Source organism: Excalfactoria chinensis, chromosome 1, assembly GCF_039878825.1.
Source record: "Excalfactoria chinensis isolate bCotChi1 chromosome 1, bCotChi1.hap2, whole genome shotgun sequence".
Lineage (NCBI taxonomy): Eukaryota > Metazoa > Chordata > Aves > Galliformes > Phasianidae > Excalfactoria > Excalfactoria chinensis.
Genome location: NC_092825.1, coordinates 93,297,103 through 93,316,558, shown reverse-complemented (window position 1 = coordinate 93,316,558; position 19,456 = coordinate 93,297,103). Strand labels below are relative to the sequence as shown.

Genomic DNA, 19,456 nt, shown 5'->3' with positions numbered 1-19,456 from the left:
CATTGCTGACCTGCCCTTGTTGCTGGTCCTGCACAAAGCCATGGGTATTTTCACTTGAATCAAGGAGCAAATCAAACTGTACACGAAGGGGAATATTCCTCATCCAGACCTTGCTTTGCCTTCCCTGTGTGGTACCCTGAATCACTGCCTTCTGGACTTCCTGGTGCCGCTTGACTTCTCCAGGTAGGGGTGGTAATCGGTTTTTAAGCAGTGTTAACAGAAGAAAACAGCAATCTCTCCCCAGTCTGTCACAATTTTGTGCAAATGCTCTTTTATTTCAATTGCACAGCTTCTGTAAGGGAGTAGCTGTGTGTGCAGGCAATGCTCTGCCAGGTCAGCAGTTTCTCAGAAGCTGCTCTGTAGGTCCAACTAGAAAAAGACCCAAAGTACACTTTGCTGTTTGAATATACAGGAGGTATACAACTCCTCTGTTCTTTTATTTGGTTCCTGTTTTCATTTGATGTTTTAGAAATTTAGAAAGCAGTCCCACAAAATCAGTGATGTTCTTGAAGCTATCTGAACTGTAGTCCTTGCTACAGGATCAAGTGCTTTATCTTTTGTTCATCCTGATAACAGAGTTGAGAAAGCATGGGATAGATGAGTGGATGGTGAGGTGGGTTGAGGACTGGCTGATTGGCCAAGCTCAGAGTGTGATGATCAGCGATGCAGAGTCTGGTGGGAGACCTGTGACTAGCAGTGTTCCCCAGGGGTTGGTGCTGAGCCCAGTCTTGTTCAGTGTCTTCACTGATGACCTTGATGAGGGTATAGTGTTCACCCTTAGCAAGTACACCAACGATACAAAGCTGGAAGGAGTGGCTGACATGCCAGAAGGCTGTACTGCCATTCAGCAAGACCTGGACAGGCTGGAAAGCTGGGCAGTAAGAAACCAGATGAGGTTTAACAAAAGCAAGTGTGGAGTCTTGCACCTGGGAATGAATAACCTGAAGTATCAATACAGGTTGAGGCACGACATGCTGGAGAGGAACTCTGTGGAGAAGGACCTGGCAGTCCTGGTGGATGACAGGGATCCTGGGGTGCATTAAAAGGAGCGTGGCCAGCCAATCAAACATTATATAATAGCAGCCTAGATTCAAATCTGCATCTGTGTTTATCTTCTGTGCTAGAGGAACAAATGTTTTTATATTATAATATATCACATTAATTTCAATTGTGTTATTCTGCTATAAATCATACTGTGAAAAAAATTATTTATTCCTTAATTAATGCAGTTCAAGCCAATGATTAAAATTCACTGGAAAATACTCAACGCAGCTCAAAGTGACAGCACCTAAAATCTTGGATTACTAGTTAGTGTCTTGGATTCTGGTTTCATTTAAGTCTTGAGTTATGGAATGGTGATGCATACATGAAGCCTTCTTGAGTTGTGGGATTAAGATGAAAACGTTGTGTGATGTTAAAATGTTTATATCCTTGTTGGCTTGAGGAAAAGAATCCTTACATGTATATTGTCACATGAAGTACAAATGTTTGAATGCAAATTGAATTAATTTTTAATTCATTGCAAGCTGTTCTCGTGATTTTGAGGGCCTAAATCATGGCTCATATTCTGGGATCTGGCAGCATTGTTTCTGAAGGGTAGGTTTAGCTTTTTGCATCAAATAAACACTTTCCCATAAATAACAAGTATTAGCTATAAATCACAGCTTATACTTTTTATAGAATTTTTCACGTAGTATTTAGGAAAAGATATGCATCTGATTTAACTCCTTCTGAGCAGTTAAGTCTCATTTTTACTGTACCCTCATATTTATTCCAGCCAATCTGTGGAATCTGTGTTTTGATATTGTGAACTCCAAAAATCTGATATTTACTGTAATTATTGTAATGTCTTCTAGAGAGAGAGGAAATGAAGTTTTTTGAAAGATAATGGAAAAATAAAAATCAGTCTTTGTATTTTACAAATCACACAAAGTGGATGTTCTTGTTTATTTTTAAAGTTTGTCTTTATAAGTCTGTTTCAATCAATTTTAGGAGGGTTCAATGGACAGCCTGTATGAACCTGTCCCCGAACGTCAAGAACCCAAGGATACAACTAGTACTTCCAGCCAGCCCAGCACTCCAGTGAGCACACGTGTGAACTGTGGACTGCCTGACAGGTCTATGTCTTTGGTAAGTAAATTGTAGTTGTAAAGTATGAATTGTATGAAATAAAATAAATACAATCATTACTGTGTATCCAGATTCATGTGTGTTCAGCTGGCTTGTCTGTGAGTTTGAAATATTTAGGCTTTTTATAGCCAGGGTTAATATCTCATCCCTGTACCCAATCACCTGGTTTGTGTGTTTATATCTGTGCCTTTAGCTGTACTTCTTATTAAGAAAAACGTATTTTTAAAGAGTGAGCTGTATGAATTTTGTAAATGGTAACCACTGTGCGATAACCCTTACGTTTGTAAAAAAATCATTAGGCAAACATGAAGGAAATTGTCTTCTGTATTTTTTTCTTCCTAAGTAATAGGAACAATAGAGATAATATTTCATTTCATAATCTCATTTATTTCATTAAATAATATCTCCTATTTCATTAACTAATCTTTTTTTTTTTTACTTTTTTTTTTTTACTCTTTTTTACTTTTTTTTTTTTTTTTTTTTTTTTTTTTTCTGCTTAACAGTGCCTCCTTTATTTGTAACTATTGTCCCTAACGTTGCAAAATAGTGACATATGGTGCAGCCTTTTGATGGAATAAAAAGAACCTTGAATGTCCATTATTAAAGGAAGAGAGACTTTCCTGCCTGCACAAATTATGCCAGGCTTTACCTTTGTGTGTTGTGGCTTAGTTACCACGTACCTATACATCTGTTGGGCCTAAGATGTTGCAGTGTTGCAAAGCGGATTCATGAGTGGAACTTGCTTGGAGAAAACATCTGAGCAAGTGAGATAGGAAAATGGCTGAGGAATTGCATGCATTTGTTGAATCCTGAAGGAGTGTAAATATAAATTATTCTTCCCAGATCAATCTTACTCTGTGCATGCTCTCTTCTGGATAATCATCTTAATGCTTTGTGCAATGGTTTAGTTTTGAGAGTGTAGTAACACAGAGATCTCAAGAGGTCTCATCACATCAGCACAGATCAGTGAGCTCGGGCTCTGGGACATGCCTGAATTATAGTTTTATTGCAGGAAGTGGGAGATGCTTTCCTGTGTGACAGGTTTCTCCCCATTATCTGGTTGTGACCTCATTAGTAGAAAAATGAGCCACTTCTACACCATTTTACCTAAGTGTCTTTAATCACGCTTGTGAAGTATGGCTGTGACCTGATCCTAGCATGCTTGTAGTATTTCAGATATGTGAAGATCTAGCTGTTTGGCTAGGGCCATGGAACACAGAAGTAATGAAACACGCTATTCTTCTAATGAATATGTGACATTCAGCTCCTACATCCGTTCAGAACGTTCTTCTTTCTGTATGACCTCAAGCCAGCTGACCAACTAGGGGCAGCTATGCTATTTCTTTGTCCTATGCTAATCTGCTAGGAACTGGATTTAGACAAAGTGAACAGAAAATGAAGAATAGAATTATTCTTTGGTTTGTGTCTGGGATGTGACACAATACTTTGCAACAGATAACTACTGTGACTTGTCCCTTGTCTTGCCAAAGTATAGGAGAGTCAGATCCACAACACCGTGCTCAGTACTTGGTTAATTGCAATGTGTAAGACTAATAACTAAAGGTGCAGTGACCTCAGGCTTTTTATTTCTTGTATTTTTTTTTTCTTATTTTGCTCTGTTTTCTGATTCAGCAGCTTTCCTTCAGACTCTTCATTATTTTAATAAACAGTGAGGCTTCATAAATTTTAAACCCAATAAAAGTAAGCAACCTGCCCAATGCAGCTTTATTTTCAGTGAGCCAGCGTAGAGAAGCAGATAAGTTGCTAGTGTAGGATTTAAAATGGTAGATAATAATCTGAAAAAAAAAAAAAGAAGAAAGTTGTTCTCATATTACTCAGTGCTGTTTTTGTGGTAGTGCCTAGTCCATGAAGATACATAACTCAGCAGTGAATAGAAGAATCCAGCACTTTCGTTTCTGCTAACTCTTATCATATATTTCTATTTTCCTAGAGGGGATATTTTAGTGATGGCACATTTATTCATCATAAATTTAAATTTCATCATCAATAAAAGCAAGGGTAAGTGGGAAGCAATCTGTTTGCTCACTAAATATTAACAAGAAGCCCCATAAGACTGGCTGTGAGCTTTATTTTTTATGTTTTGAGAGAATATTCAGCTCAGCACTTAACTAAAAATAACATCTCAATGCTGTGTCACTGTTCTGGCTGTAGAATCAACGTGGTTATTTATAAAATACTCTCTAGAAATGGAAAACAAGATTAGTGATGACGTGTCAGTGTAAGACCTATGGAAAAATGCCGCTAAGGCCAAAGGACTATGTGTAATCTTATCTGCTATTTCTAGCATGTGAGTTATTAGACCTACACCTCGGATGAAGCCGTTAAGCTTATTAACTGAGCCCATTTGTACTTCTCTCCCATTTTTAATTCCGTCACTTAGTTCCATGCTGCAGGACGGCCCCCATAGCTTGATAAATTCAGAGCATTATTGGCTCCCTCAGGCCCTGATTCAGCCATCTATCATTATTCAGTAATGCATATACTTAAGTGCATCGCTAATGGGTATGGGTTTGAGTGTATGCTTAAATGATCGGCTGAGCTATGGCCATGTAGATTCCACAGAGCTGTTAAATGTCCTCAGGATCGAGCAGCTTGACATGATGCTTATCTTACTTTCTTGGGATTTTGGGGAGATTTTTCCCTCTTTCTCTTTTCCATATTACTTTGTACATCAACAAAGCAGGCATTCAAGTTCTGCTCCCCTCAAATCAGAAGACGGAAGTTAAAGCTAGTGGAAATTTTTCCTCCTGCTGCTGCAAAGCAGTTATTTTGTTGTGGTTATCTTGTCTCCTGTGATTTGTCTTGGTCGTGGTTGGGTTGTGATGTTCTACCAGAGACATGGAAAATGCAGGGTGTTGTGGCAACTGGAGCTGTGCAGGACATAATTCAGAAAATACACTCTTTGTACACCGTTTTGAACTGTGATTATTTGTGCTTCTGGCCAAATACATGCTGACGCATTGTTGATGAAGAATAATCTTTCATGTACTCTCTTTATCTTATTTAGTATATGAAATGTTTTACCTGAGGTGTTCCCAAACTGGGTTCCTCTTGTAATGGCTTGTGCCTGTTATATGTACTTGTTTATTGATTTTAATTCTCACAGGTGTATGTCTGTTAACTTTTGGGGTACTTTTCTCTGTTGCTCAGCTTCAGTTGTCTTCTCAAACAGAAAGCAAAAACTAAATTTAGAGAGCTCTTTCTGAAGCAGTGTTGAAACAAGTATTCCTCAGTTACAGCTGGTTGCCAAAAGAGCATAATGAATCATATGGGTACAGTTTGTCTTTAACAGTGTTATTAACTGGGAAACTGAATTTCTTCATCTTCTACCTCATGGCCTGTCTTAAGCTTTGCAAGAAAAATCTTCTATATTAAAAATATTTTCATACCCTTCCTGTCAGATTGAAATCACAAATGTCCACATATTTTTCAACTGATAACTGTGATATGATCAACTACCCTATATATCAGAAAAATGCCAAATAATTTATCAGTCTTTCTAAGTTATTGTCATCAAAACCACAAGCAGGTACGTTACCTACTTTATAATTGGCATTTGATTGCAGGAAAGTAGAGGGCTAGTTATCTGAAGTCATTATTTCCCTGCTTGTAAGCCTAACAAACACAGGAGCTCTAGCTTTTTCAGCTTACTTGTAAACACCAGAGGGACTCATTCCTTAATTCAGAGCTATTTGATGAAAGCAGGGAGGGAAGGACTTTATTGCAATTTCATTATGCTCAGTTTCCACAAATATTTAGTTTATTTTTAAGAAATAAACCATTCATATTTGGGACAGGGAAACTTTTCTAGTTTTTATAGAAAAGGCAATGACAAATTTCAGAGAATGTAGAGATGAGATTTTAGATGAAACTTACTTTACAATTTAAGATAAAACTGTTTGGAAAACTGCTTAATTCTTAGTCATAGATTACAGTTATGGGATTTTATAGCTGATTCAAACATCACAAAAAGAGGTGCATTGAATAAAAGGAGCCATTTTTAAATGCCCATCAAAACCCACCATCATATTCCATGGTCACCCTGCATATCCATGTCCATCTAATGAATTCTTCAGTATTTCCTCAACATGTGAGGCAATGCTATACATGCATCTTTTACTGCATTTTAGGAAACTGGTGAAGCTGAAGCATTTGTTTGAAACTGTAGAGCAAATATTAAACCTACATGTTCCACACCAGGTATTTGGCATGTCAAGACTTGAATTAATAATGTTTCCAGGTATAAGACCACACTGAACTTCACAGAATGCCATATCTCCAGTTTTTGCTCTGGTTTACATAGAGATTGTAACTTAATGACATCCTCTGTGTGGACCTTCATGCATAGTGCTTCCTTTAATGAGCCTTTTTGAGACAAAAAGGATGATGTTTTTAAATGAGATGATGATGCTACCCTTTTTAAAGAGCCTTAAAATCACCTTTTCAACATCTCTGAACCATTTCTTTGGAATTATTGAAAAGACTTGCCCTGAGATATGCTGAGGGGTTTGTTTTTTATTTCAGTAAGAAGTCTGTCTTGCATTGCTTGCAATATTTCAGGGTAAAAGGTAGATATTCTTTTGATCTGCATACAGTATCTGACAGTGAAACTATGCTTGCAAAAATATCTTGTGGAAACTGAATACAGTTATTAGCATTCACAGATGTCCGGGTTCTAGTGGGACCTTCTGCACTCCGTTAAAATAACCACAGTGCCTTTTCCTAATGCACTCTCTAAAGAAGCTTAAAAAATCTATGATGGATTTTACCAAGAGAAGGAAAAAAAATATAAAATTCTCAGTTATATACTTGCATCATTTTATGTAGTATGTGTTTTGGCTTTTCATCATGCAACCTGGTTGGTATTTTTTAAATTACTGTGGTCAGAGCTGTGATGATGTAGATGGTATTACATAAAGAAAAAATTAAATGTAAGAATATGAGAAATCGATCTATAAATTGATGTTTTCATATTTATTTTTTTAAATGTGTCTTGTTGCCCAGCAGATCTAAATGACATTCATCATGGACATTTTTACCCCTGGTTTCTGCTTTCTAGGCTGGAAGAAATAGATATGAAAGTGATACATTACTTTGGTGCTCTGTCTTAAGAAATATCAAAATAGTATTGCAATCAGAGATCTCTCCTACCCTAGAATGACATCCACAGGTTTTCTCAAATTTAAAATTAACTTCAAGTTCCCAGGTGGCTATGATAGCAGTGAGAAATTACAGCATTCCTTGTGGAGTGAGGTAGCCTTTTGTTCAGTCTTTCAACACGTACATAACCTTTCTCTTTCTTTCCTCATCTTGCCATCTCTTTCCTTTTTCTACATTTAAAGAAAGTCCTGGACTTTGCACTTGCCAGCCCATGATGCTTGGTCTCCAAAAAAGGACTAGCTAATCCAATGTGACCCAGATAACCTGGTCCTGAGAATTTCTGAGTGGCACAGAGGGAGAACAGGAAGCAGATGATGAAAGAACATTCAAGCACATATTCAGCCAACACATGCTCATCAAAAACAGGCATGAGCCCAGCAGCTGAGCCCCTGCAGCTGTATGATCTTGTTTCAAACCCAGTGTTTTATTCTGTTTTTGTGCCTCTCAGGCTGACTTACACAGCTTTCAGTTTTACTTGCCTTGTTTCCCTCTTATAGAATCACAGAGTCACTAAGGTTGGAAAAGATCTCCAAGATCATCCAGTTGAACCATCCACCTATCACCACTAAACCATGTCTCTCACTACATCATCCAAACCTTTCTTGAACACCTCCAGTATTGATGACTTCACTACCTCTCTGAGCAGCTCCTTTTGGTGCCTGACTGCTCTTTTGGAGTAGTAGTCTATCCTAATGTCCAACCTGAATCTCCTGTGGCACAACCTGAGGCTGTTCCCTCTATCCCTATCACTAGTTGCATGGAAGAAGAGGCTGACCGCCATTTCACCACAACCTTCCTTCAGATAGTAGAGAACAGTAGGGTCTCCTCTGGGCCTCCTCTTTTTCAGACTAAATAATCCTAGTTCCTTTGGCTGCTCCCCATAAGACTTGTGCTCCAGACTCCTCACCAGCTTCGTTGCCTTACTCTGAACTCGTTCCAGGGCATCAGTGTCTTTCTTGCAGTAAGGGGCCTAAAACTGAACACAGTACTCAAGGTGCAGCCTCACCAGTGCTGAGTACAGAGAGATGACCACATCCTCTGCAAGTAAGGGATTGAGAGAGTCTGCATCCTTCTGTGTCCATTAGAAAGGTTCATCCCATTGTGATTTGTGAGCTTTTTATCCCCATAAAGCTTTGCATTTTGGAGGCAGTATTTAAAAGAATCATAGTATGCTAGAAATACCCATTCTTGACATAAGAGTACTGTGCTCTGATTTTTTGTGGGTATTACAGCTGTCAGTGTCAACTTCTTGGAAGCCATTGATATTGAAACCTCTGAAAACCAAGGACATTTACTTATGTATATTTTCTCCTGCACTTGATTAAAAAAATATGATTTTCATATCTTTTCTGTTGTTTTTTTTTTTTTTAAAGGAATTTCCTGATTTTGAGAACACAGTGACCAAAAAGAGAAAGTAAGTTGAGACCAATTCAAGCTCTATACAGTGTCACTACAATTATCTGTTCCTTTCATCCTTGTTGTTTTGTTAATGTGTTTGCCAATGTTACATTAATTTTCATAGAGTACATGTATTAATACTGCATTTGGAAAGCAAGTATCAAGCTTGTAACGTATTAGTAAAGCTCTTTTGCTGTGATTTTTTCATACACATAAATCTTTCTTACAAAATATTGGGACCAGGATAGCTAAAATCAAATGCAGTTAATCTGAGCTTGTTGTAACCGTATGTCTACTTGTCTGAAAGATTGAAGTAGTAACCTATTTTATAGAATGTTTGTACATTGACCTGATAATCTTCTGAAGAGTTGTTTGTGTTTTTTAATCCAAACAAAAATTAGTTTGCAAAATAATTCAGATTAGGCAGGACAGATCTTATTTTATCAAGTACATTTGAGACAGCAGCATACTTCATGTTAATTTGTTAAGGCACGATACTGGTTTGGACTAATACATTAGCAAGCAGAAGAGTTTATTTTGAAAATTCTATTTTTGTCTTGAGATTAGCAGTTTTTGCATTACCGACAAAGTTCCCTCCAAATGAAATCCTGCATAATGGAATGATAAACACAGATCTTATCTGTCTGGCTGTGACATAAAAATCCCTGGATGTCACACTAATTTTCTTTTTTAGGAGGGGCATCATTAAATTCAGATCATCACTGCTATCTTTGCCTGTTGCTGATAAATTTCAAAATAGATAATAACTTCAATGAAAATCTCATTTGTCTTAAGAAACAGTTTTCATCTCCTTTTGGTTGTTAGGTACAACTACTAGTAACTTATTGCCTCCAAACACAGACACGCATGCTCAGAGCTTTGAGATCTCAGTTGTCTGCGACCAGAAAGAGCTTTGTGAAAATGCACTTCCTTTCCGAAATTCCATTAATCTGAGTATGGATATAACTCTGTTATTCACATTTTTCTGATCACCATTTAATACTTGTAAGGGAGCTAAACTGCTGTGTATGCTGGCATGGAATTACTGCAGCATAAATAATTTAAAATAGCTCTACCAAATGTGATGCAATCACCAAGCTGCCTGAGCCACTTGCTTAGTTCAGTACCAAGTCTACCCTAGTGATAGGGTTAGTAATCTTGGGCTCCACTCTCAAATCTTACAATGCAAATAATACTATTTTATTCTAAAACTAACTCAATTCCATTTAACTAATCAGTCAGAATTTAGAAAGGTTGTCTTGATCACTTGAGTAATCAATATAAATAATAAATAAGATTAAGACAATTTCACTCAATGTGAATTGCATTCTAATATTATTTTGCTGTGAATGTCCAGTCATCACTGTACTCCTACTGATAATGCAGAAATTTTTGTGTATAGCCTTTTCCACATATATGGAGAAAGTCAGTGAGAAATCATAGAATCTTGGAATCGTTTGGGTTGGAAAGCACCTTTCCTACCATCTAGTTCCAACCCCCCTGCTGTAGGGAGGGACACCTCCCTGTATTCCAGGTTGCTCAAAGCCTCATCCAGCCTGGCCATGAATGCTTCCAGGGAGGGGGCATTCACAACCTTGCTGGGCAATCTGTGCAGGTGTCTCACCACCCCCACAGTAAAGAATTTCTTCCTGATATCTAGTCTAAACCTATCCTCTTCTAGTTGAAAACTATTTCCCCTCATCCTGTCACTCCATGCCCTTATAAAAGGGCTTTCGTGTAGGCCTCCTTCAGATATCCTCAGAGCCTTCTCTTCTCAGGCTGAAGAGCCCCAGCTGCTTTTACCCTCTGCTCACCTTTGTGGCTGTCCTCTGGATCTGTTCCTACAACTACATGTCCTACTTGTGTTTAGTGCTCCAGAACTGGACGCAATACTCCAGGTGGGGTCTCACAAGAAGGGCATCTCCCTTGACCTGCTGGTGACAGTTCTCTTGATGCAACCCAGGATATGGCTGGCTTTCTGGGCTTCAAGCACACATTATCGATTCATGTTGAATCTTTCATCAATCAGCACCCTGAAATCCTTCTCCTCAGGGCTGTCATTCTCTGCCCAGCCCGTACCAGTGTTTGAGATTGCCCTGAGATGCAGGACTTGGCACTTGACCTTGTTGAGTTTCATGAGTTTGGCATAGGCCCGCCTCTCAAGACAGTCCAGGTCCCTCTGGATAGCATCCCTTCCCTCTAACATGTCAACTGCACCACTCAGCTTGGTGTCATCTGCAAACTTGCTGAGGGTGCATTTGATTCCACTGTCCGTGTCACCTAAAAAGATATTAAGTAGCACCAGTCCCAACACCCTGAGGATCGCTACTCATCACTGGTTTCTACTTGGACACTGAGACACTTCAATTCTCTGAGTGCAGCTATCCAAAGGATAAGTTCATCAGAGGATAAGGTCCATCTGAGAGAGGATGGTCCATCCATTAAATCCATTTTATTCCGATTTGGAGACCATGACAGTGTCGAACTCTTTGCACAAGTCCAGGTAGAGGATATGGGTTGCACTTCTTTTATCCATTTACACTGTAACTTCACCACAAAAGGCCACCAGGTAGGTCAGTCATGACTTGCCCTTGGTGAAACCACGTTGTTTACCACTAATCACCTTGTCTTTACTTTCCATGTGCATTAGTAGGCCCTTAAGGAGGATCTTCTCCATGATTGTGCAAGGCACAAAGGTGAGATTGACTGGCCTGTAGTTCCCTGGATCTTCTTTTTTTCCCTTCTTGACAATGGGTGTTATGTTTCCCCTTTTCCAAAGAGTGGGAGCTTTGCCATGACCTTTCAAATATGATGGATAGTAGCTTGGCAACTTCGTCTGCCAGTTTCCTCAGAATCCAGGGATGGATCTCATCAGGTCCCATGAACTTGTGCACCTTCAGATGCTTTAGATGGTCTTGAGCCTGATCTTCACTTACAGCAGGCAAATGATTATTCTCTTCCTTACATCAGGGCAACATGGAAGAGTATAGTGAATATCACCAGAAATAACAAAAGTGTATAATATAAACAGTAAAATAATAGTGAATCTCTGGAAGATAATAGTGAATCTCTGGAAATGAAAATTTCTAAGCAGTTTCAAAACAAACTAGTGCTCACAGACCAAACAATAGTTCAGTTCTGTCTTCTCATTCAGAAAACCCTTCTTCATCTGCTTGAGTATGGGAGAGGGATCTCAGTTTTAGTGCTCTTACCCTTCTGCTTGTTGTTGTCACAGATTAAAGAGTCTCCAGACTTATCTAGTATAGTCTTCTAACTTCATTCTCTAGCTCAAAAATTACTATATGTTGTTTGTTTGGTTGTTTTTTTAATTGCTCAAGTGAAACAAATTAATATACAGGATAAATCTGTTTATTCTGAGATTTTTTTTCTTCTGTTAATCTAATGTATTCTTCATGTAAGAATCTATGAACCACTCACTGCAGATGGAAGCATGAGTTAGCATTATATCTTGACGTAAGCAAGCAAAGATCTCAAGGTTTATTGGAACAATAAAATGTCCCCACATAGCCTGTGGGTTATGTATGTTTTTATGCAGCTATTTGGTTTGATTTATTATCATGTCACCAAACTTCAGACAGTAATTTCTGTAAGTTGCAGGACATTTCAGATCATGTCTAAAGAAATGGATCTCTTATTCTCCTTCTGACAGCCTCCCTGATTCAGTCATGAAATCTCTGTTACAAAAAAGAAACTTGAATAAAAAGCTTTTACAAAGTTCTTCTACAAAGAAATCAAAAGATTTCTGAGCCCTCTGTGGCATACAGAAGTAAATGATTGGGTGAATGAAGAAAGCCAAGTAGCTCCAGCTGAAGCCAGTAGGAACCGCACAGCCAAATCCTTGGGAATTGAAGAATTAGGTTGAAAATATCCATATTTGATTAAATGTGCTTTCATTTGTCATTCTGACTTTTAGCTAATGGTTAATTCTTTTAATTCTTTTAGATCCATCCAGAAGTCTCTGTCTGAAAATGAAGCATTTGGTTAGTAACTATTTAAATAATTCACTATATGCTTGTTAATCTCACAGAGCCAAATTTAATTGAGTCTGATTTGCTTTACAACTTTTGAAGCAAATGGAAAGGAAAGGAAGAATACACCTAAGATATCAATGTATCCCCCTCCTCTACTTTCTACACATACATTGGTTGTTAGATATTGGAACCAGAACTATTTAAATCTCAGTTTAGTTCCCACACTTAAGAATCTATTATGGAACAGTGTAAGAAAATACTTAGCATGTTCAGTGATTCTTTAAACATTTAAATAAAAAAAAAATTAAATCAGTCTGATAGAATCAAATTCTGTCTTTTCTGTGCAATTCCTGGAAGCAAATAAAGGCACATGTGTTCTGTGGGCTGCTAGGTATTAAAACCAAGGTTAAGATAAAAATCATTCTGATCATGTTTTAGCAGTGTTAGAGGAGGTAGTAGACAGGGACAAAAGATAACAAAACTTGAAGTCTGCCCATCCATCTGTCAAATTTCCTATACCGCAAAATCATCTACTTATTTCCATGTTTGAGCAGATTCTACAGTGTTCCACAAGCCTGTTTTATTTGCATTCTTAAGCTATTTTTATAGACCTTCCTTTTATTTCACAGGTTTTCTATGAATTTAGGTGACTGCTCTCTGTGCTTTTACTTTAGACAGGAAAAATGTGAATGGCACACTTTGGCAGGGTTCCAGAAAGCCGGAGAATGATTCGTACATCAGAAGGCCCTGTCAGCTTGAAGGTAATTGCTAAATGTATTTCAGCTGATTTTGCATTTTTCACTAAGTATTTTAAAGGGCACCTAGGAAAATTTCTCATTTTTCACAAATAATCGAACTAAATAATTTGTCAAATCCTTTTGAGATCTACTTTGTCCTAAAGGGGGGGAAAAAGTAGTTTAACTAAAGCTTACTTTAAAACTGGGAAGCTGAGAACGTGCTATGTGAACAATTCTCTCTGCACTCCATAGGCAAAAAAAGACGTCCCCTATGGTAAATAGTCATATTTGTGTTGTACAGGACTTGGCAAATATAACATGGTCCTGTGATTCTCTGTGTACTTTACAATGCTCCAAGTGGCAGGTACAAATTTTCTAGGCTACTCTTGTCCAATTCTCTTTTTAAGGTGTGTTTCAACTGACCTTAATTGAAACTATCTTACAGGTAGTGTATGGGAATTTGCTAGTGATGCTATTTAAGAACTGACCAGTATAAACTCATTAAATTACAAGAAACAGCATGTGAGCAGTCACCTTGTTTATTTAAAGATAAACTAGACTTTAAAAAAATCAAAATGATTTGACAACCTGCTTAATGTTGCTTCCAGGAATTGAATTTGTATTTGTACTTTCTAAAGCCAAGGTAGACCCAATACAGCTGCCTTAGACTAAAGCAGTTAAAGTTCAACACTTGCATTAGCATAAACAGAAACTTTGATATGTGAGATTAAAGTGGATGTATCTTTCATTCTCTACTTAAGCCAACACAGTGGCAAGATGAGAAGTACCTTTATTTTTAGTAATTCCTGTGCAAATGATCCAGAAATCATCCATTGTTCAGTGATTCTACTGTTAATAGGATATTCCAAAGATAGCAAAGGACAAAGTGCCAGGTATCCCTATGGATTCACTTCAGCATTTGAAGATTAACTGTTAAATGCTTGGAAAATAATGGATCTGAAATTGTAATAACTATTGCATTTGCTTGTGTATGAGTGGGCTGGATTTCTACAAACCAGAATCAGAATGAAAAGATGACAAGAAAATTTACAGATTTAGAGAATCACAGAATTGATGCAAATGGAAGGGACCCTTAAACATCATCTAGTCCAACCTTCTTGTAGTGAACAGGGATAACTACAGCTAGATCAGGTTGCTCAGCGCACCATCCAACCTGAGACCTTGGATGTTTCCAGGCATAGGGTATCCACCACCTCTCTAGGCAACCTACGCCAATGCTTCACTACGCTTGTCATAATAAACTTTTTCTCATACCCAAACTAAATCTCCCATCTTTTAGTTTGAAACAATTTCTCCTTGTATTATCACTGCAGACCCTGCTAAGGAGGAACACTGCCCTTGTGATAAACTGATGGGAGAAAAAGTAGTCGTACTGACTTCAGAGGGAAGGGATTCTAATGATAACTGAAAGAAAAACTGGAATTTCTTTCCCAACAAGTCTTACTTTTAACAAAAAATATTTCAAAATCATTCTCCAACCTACTGTAAAGATTGTCAGTTTGAAGGTGGAAAAAAGTTGAATTGGAGAAGAGAACTTTTTGACCTTCCTCCAGTCCTTCCTACTCAAGATTTTTTTTTTTACCCTTTTAAATATCCAAAGCATGCAAAAGAAGCAGCACACATTTTAAAAGCTGACAAGTGTTGTAATTGAAGGGCAGGGGCCCAGAGGGAACAGGAAGCAAAGCTGGCAGCTAAATAAAAATCTCCCTTTCCCCCTCTACAGTAAAATTATTAAAAGGGAAGTCCCCTTCACACAGTGGTGAAAACCATTACAAGGAGATTTAAAGTGATTCACTATTGATCAAGATAATTTGTCACTATTGATTAAAACTTTCTCTTATGAGAGATAATCCTTCAAGGTCTGCAGATCTATTGCATAATATGATTTTCTGTTAGATGCAATAGGCCATGTGTTGTGGCCAGTGTAGGCTCCTCTTCTTACTTCAGAACTACATTCATTGGCCTGATCCAGCCTTGATCAATGAAAAGACATCCAATGACCCTGGTAGCCTTTGATTTAGGTCCTTTACATGCCTGTGTGTAAAATCTTTAAAGAATCAGTTTTTCATATAATAGTACAATGAGACCATATATATCCCACAGACAGTGGGAATACCTATCTTCACTCACAAGCCCAAATCCAAGTAATCAGTACTAAATTTTCCACTTTGAGAATGACATTGTTGAAAAAGTTGACTATGCAAGTCATAGTCATTGATCTTCCATTCAAATGCATTTCTGAAGCAAACAGAAAAGGACTGACACCTTGCAGAAATAGTGGACATGACTCTCCCCTGCTCTTAATTCCCCCTACAGTAAAGTGAACAGAAAATTCCCAGTTATGTTAATCAGACTGCATAAGTGCTGCTTGACATGAGTTACAATGCTTCCAGAAGTCTAACGAGCTCTGCATTCAAATAAATGGGTGGGTTATCAGACACTTGGCCTTCAGTGACTTCAAGGAGATTTGTAGGTGCTTGAGACATCTGGTCATATTTTGGACTCTAATATGCTTATCAGAAAGTTGTTGGTATTGCTGTAACAATCAGGTGTGTGGGAGAAAGATACTGTCTACTAAGCTTATTTAAACTCTTAAAGAAGCCTCTGAAGTAATACACGTAAAAAAATAATAATTATTATGTGACTTGTTTTCCTTCTTCCTGTTGATGCATATGCTAAACAAAGGAAATTGCTTAATGGAGTTTCCTGTGCAACTGACCTATGATTTGAGGGTGGAAGTAATGTGTGAACTGAGCTTTGCTCTTTTATGTCTGATGCCCAGATTGTAATCTGTGGATTTTAAATCAGTCTCACAGTATCCAAGTAGCAAAATTACAGATGCACTGAATGTTTTTTGTTTGTTTTATTTACAAAGGATTGTCTTTTAAGAACATTAAGAATACAAGTATGTCTCTTGATTCAGAATTTTCTTTACAGTGGCCCTTTGGTTGTTTCACTGATGTGAGTTTCCAAGTTTATTTTTACCAGCTTTATTCACCTTCTGCTTTTGTTTAATTCCAACATAAGTACAGACATTTTGAGGACTGGGGTCTCACTTACCTCTCTGAATATAAAGTTGTTAGCCACCCCTTTTCAAGAATTATTACCAGTGTTGCAAGGCATTCCTCAGCAGCAAAAATAAGACCAAGTTAAGATTATTTTCTATTAATTTTGGAAAGCCAAGGTAGTGCTCAATTCTGTGATTAGAAAATCATAATCAGAGTGATATCTGTGTTGATGGAATGTAATCACTAGGGTGACTCGCAAGGTGATGGTGGATGTTTTGCCTTGACTTAAAAATGGAACTGAGAGTAGGTCTTTCAAAATAGTCTTATAAAAATGTAGACATTTAGAGTCACTTGACTAATATGCATTGTTGTAACGAAAGCAAACATTCTTCCCAAACAAAGCATTAATTTCATGCTCATCCAACAATTTCAAAGATTGAAATTAAACAGATCTCAACTGCAATGGCCATTTTCATCTAGGGACTTCAAATTTTTATATAAATAGTTCATATTTATGCTTATATAAATATACTTCTGCACTAAAGTACTGGAGAAAGTGTTTGGTGGGACTCTGGATTAGTAAACTGAGGGCTGAGTTCAGATGAAGAAGCATGAATGAATTATATTTATGTATGTTGTCTTGTCAGTTTGCTCTGTAGTCTTACTTTAAAGTAGCTTGAGATAAAAACGTGTTTACATGATATAAGATTAACTTCAGAGAGTCAAAATGTCAGCTCAAACTATCAAATGCAAATCAAATGATGTTCATCAGTAAAAAAAACCTTAAAACAGGACATTTGAAATCATGTCTTTTGTTGCTTTTTTCATTATTCATAGAAGACAATATTATTGGTGATGGGATACATTTGCTGCAAGGAAAGAAGATAGAAGAAACAACATGCCAGGTAAAAGAACTACTCTTCAGCTTCTAAAATTTCATTCAAACAAAAAGTGTATTTCTTGCTTCCATTCTGTATGAATTTGTGAAGCATGCACTTCATGGTCAGTATGCCTGTATGTATTTCAGAAACCAAGTTTAAAAGAAGAACCTGGTGGCTATCTGAGCTATGCACCATTTTCATTGCTCAGAACAAATAGGTTTTATTACTTAAAAAACTTTCTGTCATCTTGAACAAACAAATTTCTGTTAAATTGATGTGCTAAAATTGTAACAAGCAAGATATCAAGTGTTTATATTAGTTTTGTGTGATCCATGTTGGCGTATGTATCTCTAATGCTATCTTAATTTATATAAATGCATACCGTGTCTCCTCTTCTTAATACTACATTAATTAGACCACTACTATGAGCAATTAAAGAGTTCTGACCCCTGGGTTTGCATAATAATTGTAATATAAAAGTAGTTAACAACACATCAGCTGGTAAGAAGTGAGCAGCAGAGAGCCAGAAAAGAAAGTGATGTACCAGTGGGGTTATGCTGCCCTTCAAACAGACTTCAGCAGTTCTGAGAAATGGGCCAACAAGAACCTCATAAAATTCAATAAAGGCAAGTGAAACCTTGGGATGGATGACCCCTTCTCCCAGTACAGGTTGGAGGGTAACTGACTGGAAAGCAGCTTTACAGAAAAGTACCAGTGAATCTTGGTGTACAGCAGCTTGACCATGAGCCAGAAATGTGTCCTTGAGCAACAAAGATCAACAACCTCCTGGGCTGCATTAGGCAGAGCATTGCTAGCAGACTGAAGAGGGTGATCCTTTTCCTGTTATCAGCATTGGTGGGCTGACCCAATACCTGTGAGTGTTGGGTCCAATTATTGCCCCCCCAGTCTAAGAGGAACAAGGAAATACTGAAGTAAATCCTATTCAGGCCCACAAAAATGATTTAGATACTGGAGCATCTGTCATACAAAGAGAAATAGAGAGACCTAAAGTTGTTATGCCTGCAGCAGAGAAGGCTCAGGGAGATCTGACCCAGGTGTATAAATACCTTCTGGGAGAGTAAAGAAAAAAGAGTCAGACTCTTTGTCAGGGGTTCCCAGGAACAAGAGGCAATAGGAATAAACTAAAATATAGAAAATTCCTTTTAACGGAAAGAATTTTAGCGGAAAAACCGACCTGGGCAACCTGTTCTAGCAGACCTGTTCTGACTAGAAGTTCCCCAGAGGTGACTTCCTGCCTCAGCCATCCCAAGTGCATCTGTGATTCTATATGAGACATAAAAAAGCCAAGTTTACAAGAAAGAGCAATAAAAGAAATGAGCATTTTAGCACTCTTTCTCTCAGACAAACAGGCTTCTATAACTGCTTCAAGAAAACCGAGATTTTCCATCCATTTCCTAAGTAGATGCTCATTCCATTTTGTTCCATTCCATTCCATCTTAAAGCACTGGCAAACAGAGGCTTGGAGCAGAAGCACAGGTTGACAGACACAACATGAGCAACAGTGTGATAATAGAGCTTTACCATAAAAAAACAACTGTACCTTCTGCATTTATTTTTTGTCTTTGCTCTTGTTTGTTCAAGTTGAGCAGGGTTCCCTTGATGGCTCAAACCCTTTGTAGCATATTGAGAAGGACATAAAAGATGAAGTAATGTAGTCTTTGGGCTAATACATTTTCAAAAATGTTTCATGCTTCATTTCTCACGTAAATTCTTAGGTTGCATTCAGCCTTCAAAGTGTCATTCATATTCATGAAGAAAAAAAGGCTGGCGTTCATTACTTTCACTGATAAGCTATAAGCACTGTCAGGCTTGCCCACCAGGGACTGCATCAGCGCCCCTGGGAAAGTGTATTCTCCTGATGTTCCTGTCATGAGGACATTGCGACCAAAAAATGGATTATGAGCAGATGATGAAAGAGTATATAGTCTTGTCTTTGCTTAGTTCTGAAGATCCTCCCATTTTCTCTGCTTTGTTAATCCAAATCAAACTCACACCCCTGGGGCTCAGCATCAGAGGCAAAATGAGGCAAACTGAATGAGGTTCTTTTTAGAAGTGCATCAGTGACATTTGCTCTTCAGCTGAGGAGA

The 19,456-nt window shown here is 37.8% G+C and overlaps 1 protein-coding gene across 1 annotated transcript in view; it reads left to right on the top strand.

Moving 5' to 3' along the window:
* The window catches only part of LOC140252968 (putative uncharacterized protein ENSP00000383407), a 34,059-nt gene that overhangs the window by 8,262 nt on the left and 6,341 nt on the right, over nucleotides 1–19,456 (top strand). The window contains exons 2-5 of the mRNA XM_072338291.1: nucleotides 1,993–2,130; nucleotides 8,685–8,725; nucleotides 12,673–12,710; nucleotides 17,305–17,372. Coding sequence (XP_072194392.1) covers nucleotides 1,993–2,130; nucleotides 8,685–8,725; nucleotides 12,673–12,710; nucleotides 17,305–17,372 — 285 coding nt within the window. The remainder of the gene's footprint in view (nucleotides 1–1,992; nucleotides 2,131–8,684; nucleotides 8,726–12,672; nucleotides 12,711–17,304; nucleotides 17,373–19,456) is intronic.